General features: G+C 27.4%; 1 protein-coding gene across 2 annotated transcripts; it reads left to right on the top strand.

Annotated features, from left to right (window-relative positions):
• The first annotated feature begins 14,621 nt into the window (after window positions 1-14,621).
• LOC113547971 (26S proteasome non-ATPase regulatory subunit 5) lies at window positions 14,622-20,475 on the top strand. 2 transcript variants are annotated; one of them, XM_026948572.1, is made up of 9 exons: window positions 14,622-14,988; window positions 17,380-17,557; window positions 17,622-17,766; window positions 17,853-18,074; window positions 18,189-18,447; window positions 18,524-18,739; window positions 18,861-18,982; window positions 19,776-19,974; window positions 20,074-20,475. In XM_026948572.1, exons 1-9 carry the CDS (start codon window positions 14,961-14,963, stop codon window positions 20,283-20,285), a joined length of 1,581 nt encoding a protein of 526 aa, XP_026804373.1. In that variant the 5' UTR covers window positions 14,622-14,960; the 3' UTR covers window positions 20,286-20,475. The 2 variants fall into 2 exon arrangements, with proteins under 2 accessions (XP_026804373.1, XP_026804372.1); XM_026948571.1 differs by having other exon boundaries at window positions 14,624-15,006; window positions 20,074-20,474.
• Window positions 20,476-21,202: the final 727 nt, after the last annotated feature.

Raw genomic sequence — 21,202 nt, 5'->3', positions numbered from 1 at the left:
TTTATTGTCTATACATTAGGTATTTTCTAATGCAATATATTAGATGAAAAATCCATACCATAGTTAAAAAGAAATGGTTTGTATATAATAGACAATAGTTTGTATGTAAAAGACAAAATTATAATGTTCATCAGCTAGTATAGAAACTTATACATGTAGTTTTTAAATGATTTTATTGGATTGATATATCTGTGTGTTCGGAAACCACATTATTATTATGTTATTGTGGGCACATTTGGTTGAAAATCAATGAAAATCTTTTTACGTTATGTAAACATGAATATTCACACGAGGAACTACTCTTTTTTTGAAACCATTATACTTCTATAACATGAAGTGTAGTCGGTTTTTTCTTAAGCCCAACGATATTAATGATGACTGCAGTTGTATAATATATTTAGTACATAAAATATCATTAGTCAATTTACTACATCATATCATATAATATATATGCTGTAATACGTGTACCAGAAAAACATTAAGTATACAAAACATTTCTGGTCCAAATTTTAACACTGTACCCCCGCGGTCGTCGTACAAACGAGTTTTGAAAAACGTGGTGTTGAACCCATTTATATTTCTATAAGAAAAAATCCATTATACGCGTGTATTATGGATTTGTGAAGGGTGAGAGAAAAAAAATGATAATAATTTTAAAAATCCTCGCCGCGATGTTTTGAAATTGGCCGGAACGAAAAAAGGTGCGCGTGAGATATCGAAAAGTCCAAACTAGTCACTACATAGGTTTGTGCAAACATAATAGATGGTCTAAATTTAACCGATTCTTTTTGTCACCGTCATATTTTGCACGGTCGGAGATCGTTGTGTTTGTGTGCGAACATTTTTTTTCACCCGTCGTCCAACCTTCGATGACCATTTGTATTGTACACCTACACGCGTACAATATTATATGATATAATATATATTTTTTCGGCCTGCGGCGTCGAAACCCGATTTAAAAACGACATCGACAATAAAAGGATATAACTCACACGCACACACACACATTTATGGGAAAATGGTAAACGAGTATTATTGAATAGCCCGAAATCGCCGTCGTGTGCAGTATACACTTCATATATCCGTATAAAACCGTAACACTTTATGCTATAATGTAGATTTCGATGATGATCGTGTTGCAGCACACATGATGTTCGCTCGCCGGACACAGAAATGCGACAGAGAAATGTCGAATCTATATATATATATATATATATATGACCCGAACGATTCCTTTGGAGATATTACATAATAATACCCATTTCGCCGAGGACCTCATGTCGGTGCCAAGGCTCATCATCTAGATTTTTGCGCAATCTTTACAATTGTACATTGTGTACACTCTTATTATAAAAGTGTATAATACGGCCTGTATCACGACTGCGAGGTGTGTACGGCGATTCGTTACGGATTTTACGCGCAAGAGTTATGGGCCGAGAGAAAGTGCGTGGCGGGCATCTTGCTGTTGTTTTCGGGACAATAAGCCAATAAAATTTTTATAATAAACAGCGTGTGTTTACCCATGAGATCGAACTGTTTGCGCGTGTGTACGAGAAGAAGAAAAAAATGGGCACTGCAACAACAATAATGTAGCTGTAGGAGTATAGATGTATACAGTAAAGAACCTATATGTATGTATGTACGTGCGTGCGTACGTATAATATAGTAACGGTTGTATATACATATATATATATATATATGACGGGGTGTGTTACGAGGGAAGAAAACTATTTTTACCCTCTGTATATGTATGTATGTATCATGTATCATGTATGTACACTCTCGGTAAACTAATGTTTACTGTCCGTACGGCTTTTACTCGTGTTTCGGTATTAGCTGTATATGCCTGTATATTATGTAAGGTATATGGGTAGTTCTCCTGGTGAAAACATAAATATATTATTATTGTTTTGTATAAGAAAAGCGTAGAAAGTATACAGAAATAAACACAGAATAATAAAAAAAAAAACATAAAACAATCGAGATTTCAATTAATTTAAAAAATATTTAGTTTTACGTTATTAACTTTTTCGTATTATTTGCTTTATCTCTTTCGCACTGATCAGCAAGCATATTTTCACGTATTTTAATTTAATTTTAACCACACTTGAATCCAAAAATAACTATTTATCCGATCGTTTGTTTTAAGATGAATATTATATAATTATGATAACATCGATTTTGATGATAAATTACCAAATGAAAAAAATGTAATATAACAATACTTATCAATTATCATTAATACTATAATTTTAAGATATGTGTAGATATTGTAGTTTAAAATACTTAAAGTAATATATTAAACTACATTTTTTTTGTTAAAATACCTACTTATTTAAAAATAAATAATCGTCTACGTATACTAAAAACACTATGTAATAATTAATTAACACAATTCCATCAAAGTCAAAATGCTCATGTATTCTACTTAAACTAATTTGTACATACTTATTGTATAATTTGAACAACATATACTATTGTCTATTACGATACCACATGTAACTATGTAAGTATGGAACCTGTATTTTATAAGATCTATTTATTCTAATATTTTTTTTCATACAAATAACATAATTGGTAGACATTTCTTAGACACCTTATTTTTTTATAATATTTTTATAATGTTTACTGTTTAGCGATAACATTTAAAATAAATAAAATAATAACGTATATTTAATACAGCACGATGTGATATTTCGCCTAATACTAAATTTTTACTTGTTATTCGGTACTTAAATAATTAAGTAAGATTTATTATTTTTTGTGAAATACGTTAATACGTTTTAAAGCGGAATTATTGAAGTGTTTGGTAAGATGAAAAAAACTTGAATTTTGATTGTAATCGAACAGCTAATGGTCCAGCGGTTATCGATTATTATGTTAACCCCTCGATCGGGTGGTCTTAATCTGCAGAGTGACGATGGAATCGTGTGTGCACATCAGGTGCAGTGACGGTGAATATTATATATTTATGTACCTATTACCTATACATAAATACATTACAATACATATACATATATTATTATTATGTACTGCACAGTGCACGATATAAAACTATTATTAATGTTTTTAAATATATTGTATTTGCAGATAACAAATGTGTGACCTATTATTATATATTATAATTAAGTACAAATCGTACAAAATTGACGGAACACAGAAATCATTATTCCTCTAATTTCTTTTATGACATTATACATCGATAAAAAATAGTTTTTTTTTAATTCAAAACAACCTTTATATTTTATTTCTTATGTTATATGAATAAATAATAATTTATTATAGAATCAGAATGTATTAAATATGAAAAATGAAATTATATTAAACATATGCAAACGCTTTTAAAAACCAATTTAAAATAACCTTAATTTATTTCTAGAATGTATTAAATACATAGTATTACAGTATTGTGAACAATGAAATTACTTAAAAACCAATTATTTATACCTATTTTAAAAACTCAATAGTAGAGAAAGCACAAAAATATGTATCAATATTCAAAAGTATTAAAATATACGAAAATATGTGTAATAATATATATCAGGTCGATGCAAACAAGCAAATCATTGTTGAAATCTATCTTCTATTATTTGCATACCTATCGAAGGTAAAATCCTATAATTTAGTAAGTGATTGCAATTTTATTATTGTATATTAACGCTTGTTATATATAATTTATTTTTATAAATTATTTGTTAACCTAATCTTTATCAGTTGTCTTGCCTATTTTTTAGATCATTAAGTAAATATGAAATACATTAAAAAATCAAAATTATCGACTTCTAGCGCCGTCAGCTGTATAGACTAGCAATATTTGGATTCAATATCGTAAAAGTATCATGTATAATAATATCATTGTTCTAAAAAAATATTTCTGTTATAGCTTGGAGACATATTAAGCTGCTCGTAAGGTCCAAAGTCTTAAAAAACCAATACGATCATCTAATTACAATTCGTTTGGTCATTCTTTCTCGTAAGTTGCAATTGTATACAACATGCATATAATATCACGTATTATACGGCGATATATTATATTAACCGGAAACATAAGTTTTTAAATTTTTTTATTTTTAGAAACCGGTGCACATCTGAACCTGGTTCAGACATACGACGTTCAGCGTCGAATCGAACAAAAGTCGTTATGTCTTTTGAACAGGGCAATATACGCCGAATGTTTAAAAATATAAGTATTCTCATATATATACACCTATATTATTCTTATGCATTTCTTTATGTGCCAGGCGTATATATTATACATTATTATTTATTGTGTGGTGCACTGGTGCAAACGCGGACGACGCATCGACGTTTTTTAACAGTTTTTTTTATTCGTTTCGTCCCATTCACGGCGAAGAGAACATATATCGACCGGTGCGACTTAAAAACATTCTCCGGTTATTTAGGGGTAGATTTAGCAGACACAAAAGGCCCGCAAAAAGTAATATGTCACCCACTACTGACCAGGTTTATAAGGCAACAAAAAAGTAAAAAAAATAAAATAATATAGGGAGACGGTGTGGTCAAGATGCACCTGGATGGGTTATGGGACATTTGGCGGGCAGCTGTTTTTTTTATATATATTTTTGGACCCTTCAAAAATCGACTGCCGCCACCGCCGCCGCCTATATCAATACAGTTATGTTTTTTTTTTGCTTCGCCTCGCTTTTGTGTTTTTCACTAATAGATGCAACGAGTATCTTACTAATATAAGTTTTTTTCCGTTTAAATATTTATATAGGTACGGCGCGGCACGTTCGCCATTGAGTTCTTCCTTTCCCTTTTTTTTTTATATTTCACTTTTCTACCCTTATGCGTGATGTTGTACAGTTATCTCAAATTCGTATAATTTACGTATGTCTACATATAATATAGTGAGGGGTACCTGTATAATAATATTGTATACTTAATAAGTAAATTGTATAAACAGCCGTCCATCATCACGGACACTGCATCATTTTTTATCGAAGCATCATCGATATTTCCTGGTCAATAAAAGTACAATAGGTATCCAATAATCCGATTATTTTATGTCTATCAATGTTATTACGATAATCGGGATCTTAATTTCCTAAAGTGACATCAAAAAACATACTTAATAAGTATTGATAAATTAAATGATTCCAATGACAGTTAACTCCCTTAAAAAATGATCTATGAATTACTTAAATCAAAAAATATTTTTCATAATAAGTAGATTATATTCAGGTACATAGATTATAGATATGTTGTTGTCTTGTTGAGGCAATCATTCAATTTAAATTAATAATTCCAAAGTATCATTGATCATAACTATTTATAATCATTGGAAGTATATATTAAAAATAGTAAAAGAATTTAAATGGTGGAGATAGTTTAATTGTATTTGTGTAGTTAGCTGTATAGTTAGTAAAATCTCAAAATAATATTTCGAATTATAATTGATTTTGTTTGTTTTATATAAATTGTTGTATACACATAGTTTACATGAGTTATAAATATTTAATTCTCGTGTTAAAACGAATAAACTGCAATACAAATGTATAAATTCAAAAGAATAGTTTTAAAATATTTATCGATAACGTAGGTATCAATTGATTGTTGTATTAAAAAAACAGCCGTGTTCATACCTGAGTCTGGGACATAACTGTTACGTCTAAATAGAGATAGATGTATAAATTCATTACCCGTAATTAAAAATTACGACTTATTAAACTTATCTTAATAAGTAGGAGAAATAAAAATAAAAAACGCACGTACAAAATAATTTATTTAATGTATAGTTAATAATAATACGCCATACGTACACTAGTGTTTTATACAGTTGGCTTTGTATCAAATATATTTGAATTATTTACAGTATAACAGTATAATCTTCTTGGGAATTTATATGATGTAGAATTTTTTTCACAATTTTACCCAAATCAGTTGCTTTTATTTACACGTTTGATGTTCACCGACCGGCAACCATAACATATTACCTACATACATACTACATACTACTACGACCTTATCTTACCTTAAACCGACGAAGGTTTTCGATTGAAATATACAATACTTTGATGCTCTTATGATTTTGATCTTGAATTCGTGGTATTCGTACACAAAAAATAAAAAACAAATAAACGGAAATAATATTAAAGGTATTTATTTACCATTTAACGTTAGGTACTTGATGAAAAGACTGTACACATTTTAAGGTTGTTCTTGCGCAATAGGAATTTAACTAAGAATTGGAGTTTGAGCATCTTTACAGAGCAAGCCGATAGGACATCAATGAAATTGTATTCTCTATTTTTTATTCAAATTAACTATATGAACACATACATCACCTTTTTACATGGTGTTTGAAAAAAAGAATAATACATAAAGTAAAAGAAATTTACATTTTATACTTTTGACCTTTTTCTCGACACTAATAGAATTTGTTTACAATTAATACGTAAACGCTATGCGTGCTGCTAATTATAAACTATTATTAAATAAATGAATAGGGAATTTTAATATGGAGATGTCGACGGCGTTCTTGGTGAATAACAATAGAGACGTTCACAATGGATGATTTAATATATATATTTATATATTAAATTGTTAGTATTTTATGTTTTGTATTTTTAAAGTAGAGACGTAATTTACCTTGTACGTTTAAACGTAATCGTAAGACATACCTAAGTAATTTTAAAATTCCCTTTTATCGTTGAATGGATTTAGAAAAACATTTTAAACTAATCGATACTCAAATATTTTGATTCGTAACACTGGACTTAAAGTTAAATTATAATGTTAATTTAATAATATTATATATTATTACGGTTAAATAATATACGAACTGATTTTTTCTTAGAAATGATACAATCTGTTCTTATCCCTACAATTTACGACTTGGTTTTATTTGGTTTTACAAATATCTTACGGACAAAATACTTAAATAACTTAAATTGTGAACAATTATAGAAAAATTTAAAGAAAATAATAGAAAATTGAAATCGTTATAATCGCCAGTTATATCCGGTTCACGGAAAAAATCTGTATATTATTTTTATTAGTTATTAATTATTATTTATTACCTATGCAATTTATACATTTTGTCAGTAAAATATTTATTTTTAAACTTTTACTAGGATTCTTTAACTTTTCTATTATAAAAACCTACAGGATTATAACGTATGCATTCGTAGTTTCTTAGAATGGATTTCCGCCGGATACGCCTGTGGAGCTACTTAAAGACAAAGACAAAATACTTCACTATTAATAGTTTATAATGCTATAAATGCATAATATATTATAATAATATTAAATATAAATTCGGCAACATTAAAATCGAAAGTATATTTTTATCGGACGAATTGACACATTATTTAATGTGTTATGACGGTACTTTTATACAAATTTATAAATTGCTCTAAACATGCAACCTTTTAAATTATTGAATCGTTGTTAATTTGTATTTTATTATGTCCTATTAAAATTGATAAATTAATAATTACATATAATCTATAAAATAAATATTGATTAAGTATTTTAAGAATTTTTTACGTCTAAACCGGAACAAACAAAATATAGAGCCCGCCGACATGGCGTCGAAACTAAATGATTAATAATATGTTTATTATGTTTTAACTAAACACGCCACAATAACATTATCGCAAACCAAACACAAATGATTCGTATAAAAATCCTTAGTCAAATACAAGTATACAACACTTTTCAACAAATAATACATGCGTACTGTGGTTTTTTTAATCTTTCGTTTCGCCGGCTGACGATATTAAGAGTTAAGACGAAACCCAATGTAGAGATCTACGGCCAAGGGGTATCAGCAAGGGAGTATTATAACGAGACTCAATCGGAGGCGAAAAGAAAAACAAATTTCAGATCGCGTATCGCATGTAGGATTCTTTTTTATTATTATTCTTTTTTTTTTTTTTTTTTTTTTAATACACACGCACTACGCACAACAATAATAATGTAATCCGTACAATGTCTAGAAAACGGTAGGTAGGTATTGGTTTAAAAACCGCAACCGATAAGACGAGAGGAGGATTACAACACACACAGCGGTCCCGTGCGCCGCCGTCCAGGTGTAAAGATGTTAAATAAAGATGTGTGCTCCCGCGCGTGCGCGTCGGCAGGCAGGCATAGTAAATATTAAATATATATATACATACATACAGATAATATTGTATTATATTATAATATATTATAGTCGGTCCCGCGACGATGGAGATTAGGATCTCAACGATGAGGGAAGCAAAGAACGCGTACGTGCGGTGGGTATCTTTTTTTTATATATTATTATTATTACTATTATTACATGCCTGTCCATTATATTCGATGTTTTTTTCAGTATTTTTATTATTATGATTTTTTTTCCTCAGCGTTCCCCCCTCGAAGCGTACCTTGATATAATGTTATACGTTTATTCGTTCCGCACTTGACGTTTGTCCGTCAAATGGGCACGGGGATCAAGACCTCGACGAGATTTTGCGGACGCGGGCCGTCCGTCTGTCGCGATTTACGCGATTTCGACGCGCTCGTTATACGGGCCTAAGTCTTTTATATAATACATATTATATATTTATATATACTTGTTGAAATATGTGACGGATGCCTACGATACGATAATATGACATTATGTATTTGTAATTGTTAAAACGCGAACGGCAGTTGTCGTAGATACATTGTCCTGCTATATAATATGCCAAAGTTGGTTCCGCCACCGATGACCGATAATGCGGCAACTGTGCCGATAATTGAAATTATAATTACTGAATTTTATCCGAAAAATATGTACATATTTAAACATAAAATGATTTCTACTTTAAAAAAAAACAGTCCAAATCTGGTCAAAATGTTAAATTATGTTTAAAATATCGTTCTGATTTCCTTAATTATAAATTATTAAAAATTAAACTTTGTTTCTATGCATATATTACACATATATGTCATACATATTATATTATATATTATTTGTGTCGATATTCATTTGTGTATAATTATATTGAGATAACTACTTATTCTATTTAGCAATTTTAAGTACCAGACATTGTATAAAAAAAGTGTTTTATAACTTTCTAAAAAATGTTGCAAATTTATAGGTACATATACTTATATTTACTTAATTATAAAATTTAAACTAGTAGATACAATTTTAAAATAACATAATTCTTACAGCATCATTTAAGATTTATATTCTTTCATGCTGTATTCAAGATGTTGGGTATTTTTATCTTTTTTTTTTAGTTTTTTTGAGTTGGTCGAGAATAATGAAACAAACTGGCGTACATCCACTATTTTTCTTTTTACGACCGCATCACCCACTACGACGCCGTTTAAACATTACTTGAAGATTTGAAGAATAAACCGACAACGGTGAATCTTTTTTTTCTCCGAAAATTATTTTCAAACAATTTTTTGTCGGTAAACCTAGAGATTTCCGGGCAATTTTTTTTAATAAATCTCCCTATACGTGTTGTATACATAATATACAGGCTCTTTATCGTATAAGTGAACAAAAAATCCATTGTTCATTTAACGATACCGCGTACCTGCGTATCGGCATATATACTATAAACAATCGAATTAAGCTGCAGTTAATCGTAACGCCGCCTATGGTTTGACTTGTAGTGTGTGCGGTTTTCTTTTTAGTTCTACTCGTGGGTTATTGTACTGAGACCGGCGCTGTGTATAAATCTGGACCACACACTAGACCTGGACCAAATTCGTTATTATATTATGTTTGTATATACAGTGACGTGTTACTTAAAAGCCGGGCACACGGAGGCACGATCAAAGAACGTATCGTTGTCGCCATGTGTATATATGTGATCCGCACTACCGCATGGATCTATAATACCTATTATATCGATATCGAGGACTCAATGATGCTGTGCACCTAAGAACTATAAATCATTATTGTGTATGGTGTCTTCGGATTTCAATAGCGCATAGCTTCTTCCCGGTGAGACGAAATATCCTGAAATCCATTCGGATATCCAATAATAATATACCCAGATATATAATAAATTATATTATTATTACCATAAATCATTATATTATTGTATAAAATGTGTTATGATTAGGATTTCAGACCAAGAATTATGATAATTTTTGTCGTATCAGATCTGCACTACAAAAGATATTTGTGCATATTTCTAATGTAATAAAATCAAAATTCTCAATAGGACGATTAGTATGAATTTTGGAATTCGTCGTTATTTACATTTTACGTCTACCCACCTGTACTCTGTAGCACGATAAACATAGAAATATTCATATATACTTTAAATAATAAAGTACTACGCAAGGCAGAATCGTAGAATAATTTAAAATATGTGGGTTGGCTACCCCATTTTTTCGTTATAATGATGCTATAGTTCTGCAGCGGAAATAATGGACTTCTTAGCTATGTACTAATAAAAAGTATACTAATACTTTCCTTATGCCAACGGGACTGGTTCTACACAGAGTCATTTTATGGGATGAGTTTGTAGGAAAAAGGATATCGGTTGGGTTAAGTTAGGTTATGCAGCAGGGAATTGTATATAATTTAGTTCAAGTAATTTGTAATAAGTATAGGTGCGTTAAGTGGCCAAATGACTGACATGACACTGCAGGTTCTATGAAAAATAGATTTTTTTTGTCGCACTTAATATTGTATATTTTTACCTATTCTATATTATAGTATCGTTGATGTGCGTAAATCGGTATGAATATCCTCAACAAATGTGTCGCAGAAAAAAATACAACAATATATTAATATATAATATTATTGCTTTTATAATAAAATGGCTATACTTATAATAAATTATATATGAAATTATAATAAAGTTATTTTTAAAAATAAAATGTATTCATGTAATCTAAAACAAAAAAAAAATCTCAACCCATAAATCTTAAATTAGATAATAGGTAAATTTACTCTAATATTGTAGCTAACATCATGAAATGTGTTTTGCTGAACGCAAATTTGTTATGAATTTATGATGTACGTTAATAAGACAGACAACAGACAACACATGCAGATATAGCGTTATTTTGTTGTAGGTATAATGTATTGAATTAAAGACAAGCAATAAATCAAATAATATAATATTGGCATACTAAGTCTACCATTATAGTTTTATATTTTTGTGTGGTGTAGAAAACTACTATTTGAAATGTCATTCCCGTTTTCACTTATTGCTTATTGGATACCGACAAAAAAAACCAATTAACTTCCTTTTTAATTCTTATCGTCGTTTGACCTCTACAAAATATTATTATTGTGTTTGTATCCTGTAAATTCCAGTTTACAGTATTAAAAAGGTATTTTTAACCATTTGACTATTACAAGAATTGTTATTACAATTATTATCTAATATCAGGTATTTAAGTTTCTTAAACTATTTTTATAATGAAATTCAAACTCAAATCAAGTATGAAATTAACCATACCTATTACCTAGCTATAGATAAATCTAAATCTTACTGAAGTGTAAAGAATCATCAAAACTTTTTAAATAGTGAAAAATATTTTCAAGGATATATCAGTATATACTATATATTGTTATTATAATTATAGCACTGTTGATTGTTGCCTGTCGGTAATAACTAATAACTTAAAATTTTCGATTTCTTGAACATAAAAATTTTTATTTAAAATCGCTGTGTATCGATTGGTTTATTGATATCTCAAAATGTTTAAATAGGTACTTACTCAATTGTTACACTTTGAACTTTGATTTACCGAGAGTCGACGGCATAATATATAATAGACTGTTTTATATGATTTTTTTATTAGAACCTACCTACGGTTTAAAGCAATTTCTAACTTATTTTTATTAGTTCCGTTCCGACCGAGAACGTGAAAAGATTTTGGTTCTTATGAAGATTGAATGATATGGGAACATTAAATAATTTTTAAGTTTCGGAAAAATATTCTTTGTTTTTGTCTTGTCCTATGATTGATATTTCATGACCCATAATTTTTCGTATCTTCTGACATTCTTTCATAATACTCGTATTTTTTCAGAGATATCCATTATTTCCATCTTTATTGATTGGGATAAAAATACAAGTTTATTAAAGAAAATAAATGTGTGTTGGTATTATGAACTAAATTGTGATTATAAGTACCCTAGTTATATATGAACGATTGTAAGCTTTTAAATATCTATAAGTAATACAACTGATTTGTTCTACATTTAATTTAATAACGGCATAAGATATAGACGTATATGGTACTATAGAGTATATGCATACTAATATACTATTATCTATCTGTAAATAACATACGCATGTGTTTTCTTAAATACAGGTAGACAATAATGTATTATACAGTATATATACATCTATATTTACTATATGTAAGTTTAGTACATAGTAGTGTTTATGTCATTGAATTACAGGAATATGTTTTGAAATATAAAACTGACTAGTTGGTTTTTTGAAATTAGATTCTTTATAACTACAGGTCTCATCGAAGAGTGGTAATTTTAACATATTTATTTTTATTTTTAAAATCGGAAATATTATCCATAAACTCCCCTAATACTTAATATTATGTACAATATTTACAAGTAACTATAAACTAATGACTAATGTATATTTTAAAATTGTTTAAAATCTTAGGATGTAGGTATAGTATAGTTTATTAATTATTTTGTTTTCTTAAACAAAAGTAAAATTAACTATTAGTATTTTATCATCTTGAATCGAAATTTAGATAAAACCCAATAGCGCAAATTCGTTATGGGCTACAGCCTGAAATTTATTAAATTAAGTATATTTTTTAGATTTGTCAGTTTGATGAGATCTGTTACTGTAGCGGGTTCAGACTTGTACTTATACATATTATACTGTGTATGAATTAATATGCGTGAACGACTTTTTCATTTTTAATACTACAATATCTATCGATATTTTATTGTATACTTTTAAAGCGTTAACGAATAGATATTAATCTGCTATTGTGCTACATAATATCTACGTATAAAATATATAACAATCATTGTAGTTTGATTAAAATTTGAAGGATAAATCAATTTTTTAAAGAACATAAAATATGCCTAAAAGATAATATAATAATTGAAATAACAAAATAAATAATAAAAAAATATGTCTATTTACTTTATTGATTTGTTAGTTATGAATGTTAATTAGGTATATACACCTACAACTTGCGTAATATGCAGTGGCATATCCATGATTTTAGTACTGCGAAACGAGGGTCAGCTTACTGCCTAACTTACGAGAAGTGTCCGCTCGTAAAGGATCATCACGATAAGATAAAGCCGCCTAACATAAAAATTAAATGAAGTTAAGTTATCTAATCGAAATACTTTTTTAATAATTAAAGTCAAATTTAAAAAGATAATTTTTACTTGTTGGATTATTACATAAAAAATAATCAGTAGGGTATTTAGGACTTGGTTATATTATTGACGTAAATTAACATATGAAAATATAAGACATTAGTATTGGACAATGTATTATCTCAGAACAAATTTAATGATTAGAAAAATCTAGTTTACTCTGTTCTTTTAAATTTTTAGCGAAGCGATGAGCCGATGAATGTATTGATTTTACAAAGATACGTTTTTTTTTTATTTATTTATTTTGATGACTGTCATTACTTTTTGGGACAATAAGTCAGTAAAAATGCTTGGATTTTCAACTCCGGGGGTGGTTTCTGATAAAAAATTAGATCTAGTTAGTACTCGGGAAACTGAAGAATAAAAATCCACAATAATTTTCTAAATAATCGGGGAAAATAAAGAATATTAAGGATCAACTGGAATTTTTACACAAAATCAGTATTTGAAGAAATTTATTTTGTTTTTTTTTTTGTCTAACTCAAAAATGAATAATTATAATTCGAAGATACTTAAAATGTTAGCCTTCTATATTTTTTTATATAATTTTCAAATTTTTTTGTCTCAGATATTTACCTATAGAAATGATAAATTTTTGATTTTTTTTTTATATTTTTTCTGTAAAAATATATACAGGATTCCTCATAATTTATTAAAGCTAATTAAAAAATATTAAAAATTCAGATCTACTACAATAACCGGCCCACTTCTTTAATATTAACATCTAAGTGTATTTTATTTTTCTGTAATATTTTTATTTATCTTTTTATAATAAAACATAATATTACAATGAAACGAAATTATTGTGTACAATTTTTAAAATTTAAATGACAATTATTGTACTTATATTTATTCATTTATCATATAACAGTGTTATTTAATTATGTCTTGATGAGGACCACACGATATTGAGAGAAAAACAGTGGGCTTGCTGACTCCCGGAGGGCCGGGGCCCAAATCCATCTCCACGGTGGCATGGTGCTACGTGCTAGCATTATAACATTCGATCACACGAACAATATTACAATATTATAAAAATATAATACTGAATGTGTTTGGAATATTTTGTGTCGCCATCTATGTGACGGGCTCGGTGAAAACACCAATGTGTTGTTATCTGATTTCAAAGCACGCTTATAAAATATTCAATAATCGTGATTTAAAGCCAACAATCATCAAGCCGGTATTATTGCTTTACGTCGAAAAGTAATGCTTATGATTTGTTCGTAATAACACGTCAATGTTAAAAATATTTAAGACTTGTCTGCGGTCGTCGTAATTCCCACCGCCTGTAGTCACTGACCGACTGCAACAGTGCACTATATCGTCACGTTGGTCGTGCTGCCCTGAATGATTTCGCAGAAAGAACATAAACAAAAACAATAACAAACATCGTAATACTGCGCACCCCGTACCCGGTGACTACGACGGAGTGACTGAACATTTTCCAGTATTCCATACAGACTTCTGATCGAATTCGAAATACCGAATTCGTTTTACATTTTCGTCATTATTCGCATTAAAACATTTTTCCAAGTAATAATCATCGATTTTTCGTTCGCTCGTACACTGTCGTACAGTCGTATTGACTTCGTGATTTCCGCCGAAAGCTCATAACAAACCGGTAGTCATGTCTGTGGATCTAACACCGGTCGACGGTAACAATACACCTACTCGTTAGTTATTATTGACTTATACTTATACATTAAATTATTCGATTTATACTTAATAATATTACGTAATCATTTGTAAAATATATTTTCTACGTGTATATAAACTAGTATTGTGACCTGTGGGTCTAGTTTTACGGAGGGAATATATTTTGTTAAGTACCTACCTATCTAAATAAATAAACTCGGAGATCTTTTATCACCGAGTATGTTGAATCTTGTGGCAACCATACAAATATGAGTTAAAACTGTCCATCTTGGGTTCTCGCTTAACTGTGTTTTGTGGAGATGAATATTATATTAAATTTATAGGTAAAATATCCATATTTTGTTTACTGCCTAATATTCAGTATAATATGGAACACAATTTGAAGCAATGTTATTTAAACCAAGGTTTCACCCATTTCAAACTATCTGGTAACATTGTTAATTATTTTTGTTCAAATCATATTATGTATTGATACATACTTTTTATGACCTCTACATTCGTTGCCTGTTTACCACAGCTTAGTGCTTACAGTGTATTTGGGCACCCCTTACCTATCTTAATTTTTACTTAGTACTAACCTACCCTCAAAACTTAAAAATACACTATCATGAGCATAATATTTATCATGTCAATGTGTGTATGAAATAAATAATATTGTAAAGAGCTATTTGTGGTCAATAGCATAATGTATAAAGTTTAAACTTTGTTTAGAAAGTATAAACTGAAACCATTATCAAGACATCAGTATATCACAATTAATACTAGATGGATAAATTAATAGGTAGTTATAAATATCTAAACACAAAAAAGTCACATGTTAAAAACTCACTTTTTTGGTGCAATATTACTAATTGCTAACCAACAATTGAGAATCATAAATAGTTAAGTTTTTTTGGCTGAATTTTGACTTTCTTCAGTGATATATAATTCCAGGTTCTAGAAACATAGCTGTATCACAACATGCATGAAAAATTAAATTAAATTAAATGTTAAAAATTCCCCTTACACATTTCACAATAGGCCTAAATAAATGTTTTAAGATATGGAGTTCCAGGAACCGTAGTAAATGTGGATCTGCTTTTATTTTTCAAAATCATTCCAAAATTTAGTTTGTTGTTAGGATTTGAGGATTTTATAACTAATACATCTTATTAATGTATGTTAATAATAAGATACAAATATACAAAGTTAACTTATTAAATTTAATATTATTGTAATGAATAATGTTCAGAAGTTAATGACAATAAATTTATTGAAATAAGCATTTGAAAATGTCAAAATATATAGTCATATGTATTTAAATTTATAATGTATGATTAATGTTTATTAATTATTTTTTCACAAATATATATATAAAAAAAAAAAATAGGTAAATATTATTTTATATATATTAAAATTACATAAATAAATACATGAAATATACAATAAATTAAAATATGAAAAATGTGCTATGCAACTAAAAAGCATTTATTTATTATGTCTACTTATTGCCATATTGGTAGTTAAAACCCACTAGGCTATGAGTATGTCTCGAATGTGCAAAAATTATCTTTTATAGTATCGAATTGTCCATTTGTTATTTAGTAATGTTTGTAAATAGTTAATGATAATATCTTTAATTGCTCTCATAAATGTTCAAAATAATTTTAATAAAATGGAACATTTTTTATTATTTCTAATTAGAATATAAGAAAAACTTAGGCATAATCACTTTATGCAAATATATACTCATATATGCAAAATAAGTAAGCAAATTTGATATCTATACTTCATCATTTTATGTCATATTTTGGGTATAATTGTGATCAATGCTTCCCCCCACCCCGTGAGAACGCCATTGATTGTGATTGCGCTAAAAATATATTGTTATAAATATTTGAGCTCTAGAAATATAGCAGACGTTGTCAATAACAGATAGTTGTTATAAATAATTTAAGTATTTTAATTAAAACTAAGATCTATTCCAAATATTTGTTGTGGAGGGGATGATTAGATTAAATAGGTGAATATATGGTTTTTTTAACCACTTTAACATATATATTAATCACATAAAATCACACAATTACTAAAATACATCACATAACAATTTTATTTTTTAAATATTTAAAATTAAACAAAAACATTTTTTGTTGTGTATTCTTCTAGTTGGGAATCATTACAATTGGCTATATTATTATAGCATTAAAACAACTCTTTATTGATTATGAAAATTATATTTTCTTAAAAATGTTTTAATACTAATTGTTTATTAGATATATTTAGAATTTAAAAGTGAAATTTGAATTTTAAAGATTTAAATAAATGATTTGTTTTTAATAATTTTTTTTTTATAAATAATCAATATATTATATAAACATTATTTAATATAGCTTTAATTTATTATGTTTTAGTGGATACTGATTTGATTGCATTAGCAATGCATAAACTATCAATCGACAACACAAATGTTACAGATGTACTTACTGATTGCAACATTTATCTCACTAGACTGAACCGTTCTGATGTATTAAAATCAGCTAACCTCATGGATTTAAATCTTATTTTCGATTGCTTAAATACTACAGATCAGTAAGTAAAATGATTTATTATTAATTTGAATATCAATTATTTTAATGCATTTTTTTTTTATTAGGAAACAAATTGAAATAAGCTGTGCATTGCTCCAAAAACTTTTATCTATTTTACAGCCAAGTTATGCTTTTAATAAGTATTCAGTCAGTATTGAACGGTCTATTCATCACCCAAATGATACAGTTAAATCTACAATTTTATCAGAAGTAAATATTGTTAATGTAATATAAGGTATTTATTGTTTATTTTATGTATTGTTAATTTAATTTTTGTTTTTATTTTTTTATATTAGCTGGAAAAAATATTGGCGAACGATAATAATGTGGATATTCAAGTGGATTTGGCATGTACTATAGTTGACTGTTTAACAAGCAGTGATATGTCTGTTTCATACAATGCAGTTAAATGTCTTAAACGATTTCAAAGTGTTGAAACCCTTTCATCTATTCCTATATTATCAAAATTACAAACTATAATGGCAATGGATGCAAAAATACGTACACGTGTCTATGATGTAAGTTATTTATTCATATTGTAGTTTATAAATCATTGATTAAATTTGGTATTTTCTAATTCATAAATTACTTTGGCTATTAGTTTTTTATTTAAAGCTTTTTATTTTTTACAGATCTTAATTCACTGGGCTAAGTCTGTTGATGCTTTGGCATTGATAAGTTCCAAAGGTCTCTTTTCTAATTTGGTTACAGATATTACATATCCAGATGTAATGATGCAGATGGTAACTATTCAAATGTTAATTCCTTTGAGCATCACTGAATATGGTTTTGATTATTTGAATTCTATTGGAATTATAAGTGGGTTATATCGTTTATTGAGTTCTAATCCAAAAGAATTGGAGGACCCTTTGGTTGTTATACTTAACCCTAGTATGTATTAGTTTAATAATTTGTATATATTTAAAGTTATAATAATTAATTAATATTAAAAATTGTGTGTATATAGTTGTGTTAGAGTTTTTCATAAAAATTACACATGTCAGACCACTTTTTATATTTACAACATATCCTAAAGTGTTTGTTGTAATTTATGAAATGTTAAAAGAAGGAGAAGATTCATTAGTAGGTGTGGCTATAAATGCAATCGCTAATTTGGCATCTTCCTGGGAGTGCAAAATTTTGTTGGATAATCCTACAGCTAGTGTGATTTTAAATTGTGAAGGTAAAGTATGTTTAAACTTAAATATTAACAAATATTCATTATAATATTCTACAGTGATTTATTTTTTTACTTGTTTTCTATCTATTATTGTAATTAATTAAATAATATATATTATAAATAGATGATGACCAATTAGATATTTGGAGTATATTCATTATAGAGCTAAGTCGTATTGCTTCTAGTACCAAAACTGAATTAAAAGCAGGAGCTATTCAAGCTATCACAAAGATTATTCAAATAGAGGTAACTTTAATTTTTTTTGTTTATTACTATATTATTATACTAGAGGTGGCAAACTTACAACCCGTGTGCCAAAGGTGGCCGTTGATTAAATTTTAATGGCACGTAAAATAATTAAAATTATTAAAAATTATGTTATTTATAAAATTTTGATTTTAATTGTTATAAGAAATGCAAAGAAAAATTATATATACATTTTAAAAGTTATAATCACATAATAAGGTGTGCCTACTTAAAAAAATAATATATTATAAATCTGTAACTTTATCCTTAGAAAATATAATTTCCTTTGAGCACGTGAACAATTTTCAATACCTTGATTGGGAAAATTTGGCATGACCCCAAAAAGGTTTGCCACTCCTGTTATATACTGTGTCTTCAAAGTTAAAGGTATTATGAAATTAATGTTTATGTAATGACCTTAAATTTAAATATATTGTATATCGATATATTTAATTAGGACTTGTGTCTTGTTCATGATTTGGGAAAAGTCCACTTTTACAATACATAGTAATTTACATATATCTTAATCTGTTGTTTAAATAAGAATTATTTTATTATACAATAAAATGTTGTTTACAAATTGCACATTATATTACATGATATTTATCATTTTATTGTTATTTATATTTTTCCAAAAATTTATATTACAATGTTCCTCACTTTTCAAATATTTGATACTAATTAAAGATTTTTTGTCATCAATATTTATTGTTGCTTTTAACTTATGAAGTAAAATTAATTAAAAATAATTAAATAATTAAATTTTAATATTCATATAATTTTTGCCTTTTAGAATGGTGAACTTTCTTCCAGAAATGATATGATTGAACGTACAAAAAAATGGTACAAACAATTGAAAGATAACCCATTAAAAAATATTGTTTATGCATCATGTATTGTACCATTTTTGGACATACAGCAAGCTGGATATGAAATGTTCCAGGTACTTGCCGAACAACCATGGGGTCAAGAAGATATAAATACATGTTCATGTAAATATAATTAGTATTTAAATATTAATTTATTATTTTAAGTTTTTATGAAATCTTAATTTTTATACATTTTCTAAAGTTGATATTTTCTGATTTCAGCATTACTGGATCTTGTGTTTAAGGACTGTCCAAATGACCCTATTGTAATAAAAGATTTGAAAAAAATTATTATTAAAACTCTATTAGAGTCTAATACTTCTAAAAATACTTTAAGTGAAGAACTTTTATTGCGAATTCAAAATAATGATATCATAAAATCAAATGAACATTCACCTCAACCTGATGTGTTGGTAGAAAAGATGGCCATTTAATTATTAAATTAATTTTTGATTTTTTAAATATTATTATTCATATTAATTAATACAAAATTATGTATATTTTATAATTTAATTATTTAAATAATTTTCTATCATATTACTGATTGTAAGTTAGAAGCAGTCAAATTAATTTCATTAAACTTTTTTTTATTTTAATATTATATAAATGATTAACCATTCAAGTTTAAAAAATAATTATAAAATTAATTTTTCTATCAACAAATTAAGCTTAATTTGTTAAATTCTCAATCGAATATATCATAAAATTGGTATTATATTTATTTTATAAAATAGAATAAAGACTGAGTATGTAATTCATTGAAGGGTAAAAGAGTTGTAAAAGTATAATTTTAAATATATTTTACTTTTAAATAACTGCATTTTTTTTTTTTACTTAGTATGATCAATTAGTTTACATTAGTTATCAAATTAACTAAATATTAATTAATAGCTAAAACTATTGTAAATTATTAGAATAGTAATTATAATAAAACTTAATTTACTTTGATAATTATTAGTTTCTATTGGTTCTAAAAATCTAAACTATCAAATTGTTCAAATCTGATAAGACTGGATAAGTTAATTTACTACACAGACTAAGATATCTTAGTCTGTGATTTATTATACCTTATCATTCAGTTACTGTACTGCATAGATGTAATAAAAATTCTTATGTGAATTTGCTGTAATGGTTGTGTTGTAACTGTTTTAATTCATTGAAAAATCATTGTATACTAAAAATGATTCTGAGTGACCTATATTTCTAAAGATATTTTACTTTTTATTATATTTATATTATTAGTATTAAATAGTAATACAGTATCCTTAACTTACTTTTGGCCTTTTGCATCCTGAAATAATGAATTTAAAAGGAACCCTATATTGATAGATATAATAAGTAATAAGTAATT

This window comes from Rhopalosiphum maidis, chromosome 1 (genome assembly GCF_003676215.2).
Source record: "Rhopalosiphum maidis isolate BTI-1 chromosome 1, ASM367621v3, whole genome shotgun sequence".
In the NCBI taxonomy this organism is placed as follows: domain Eukaryota; kingdom Metazoa; phylum Arthropoda; class Insecta; order Hemiptera; family Aphididae; genus Rhopalosiphum; species Rhopalosiphum maidis.
Note: the sequence above shows the minus strand (reverse complement) of the source record. Positions and strands in the feature narration are given on the sequence as shown.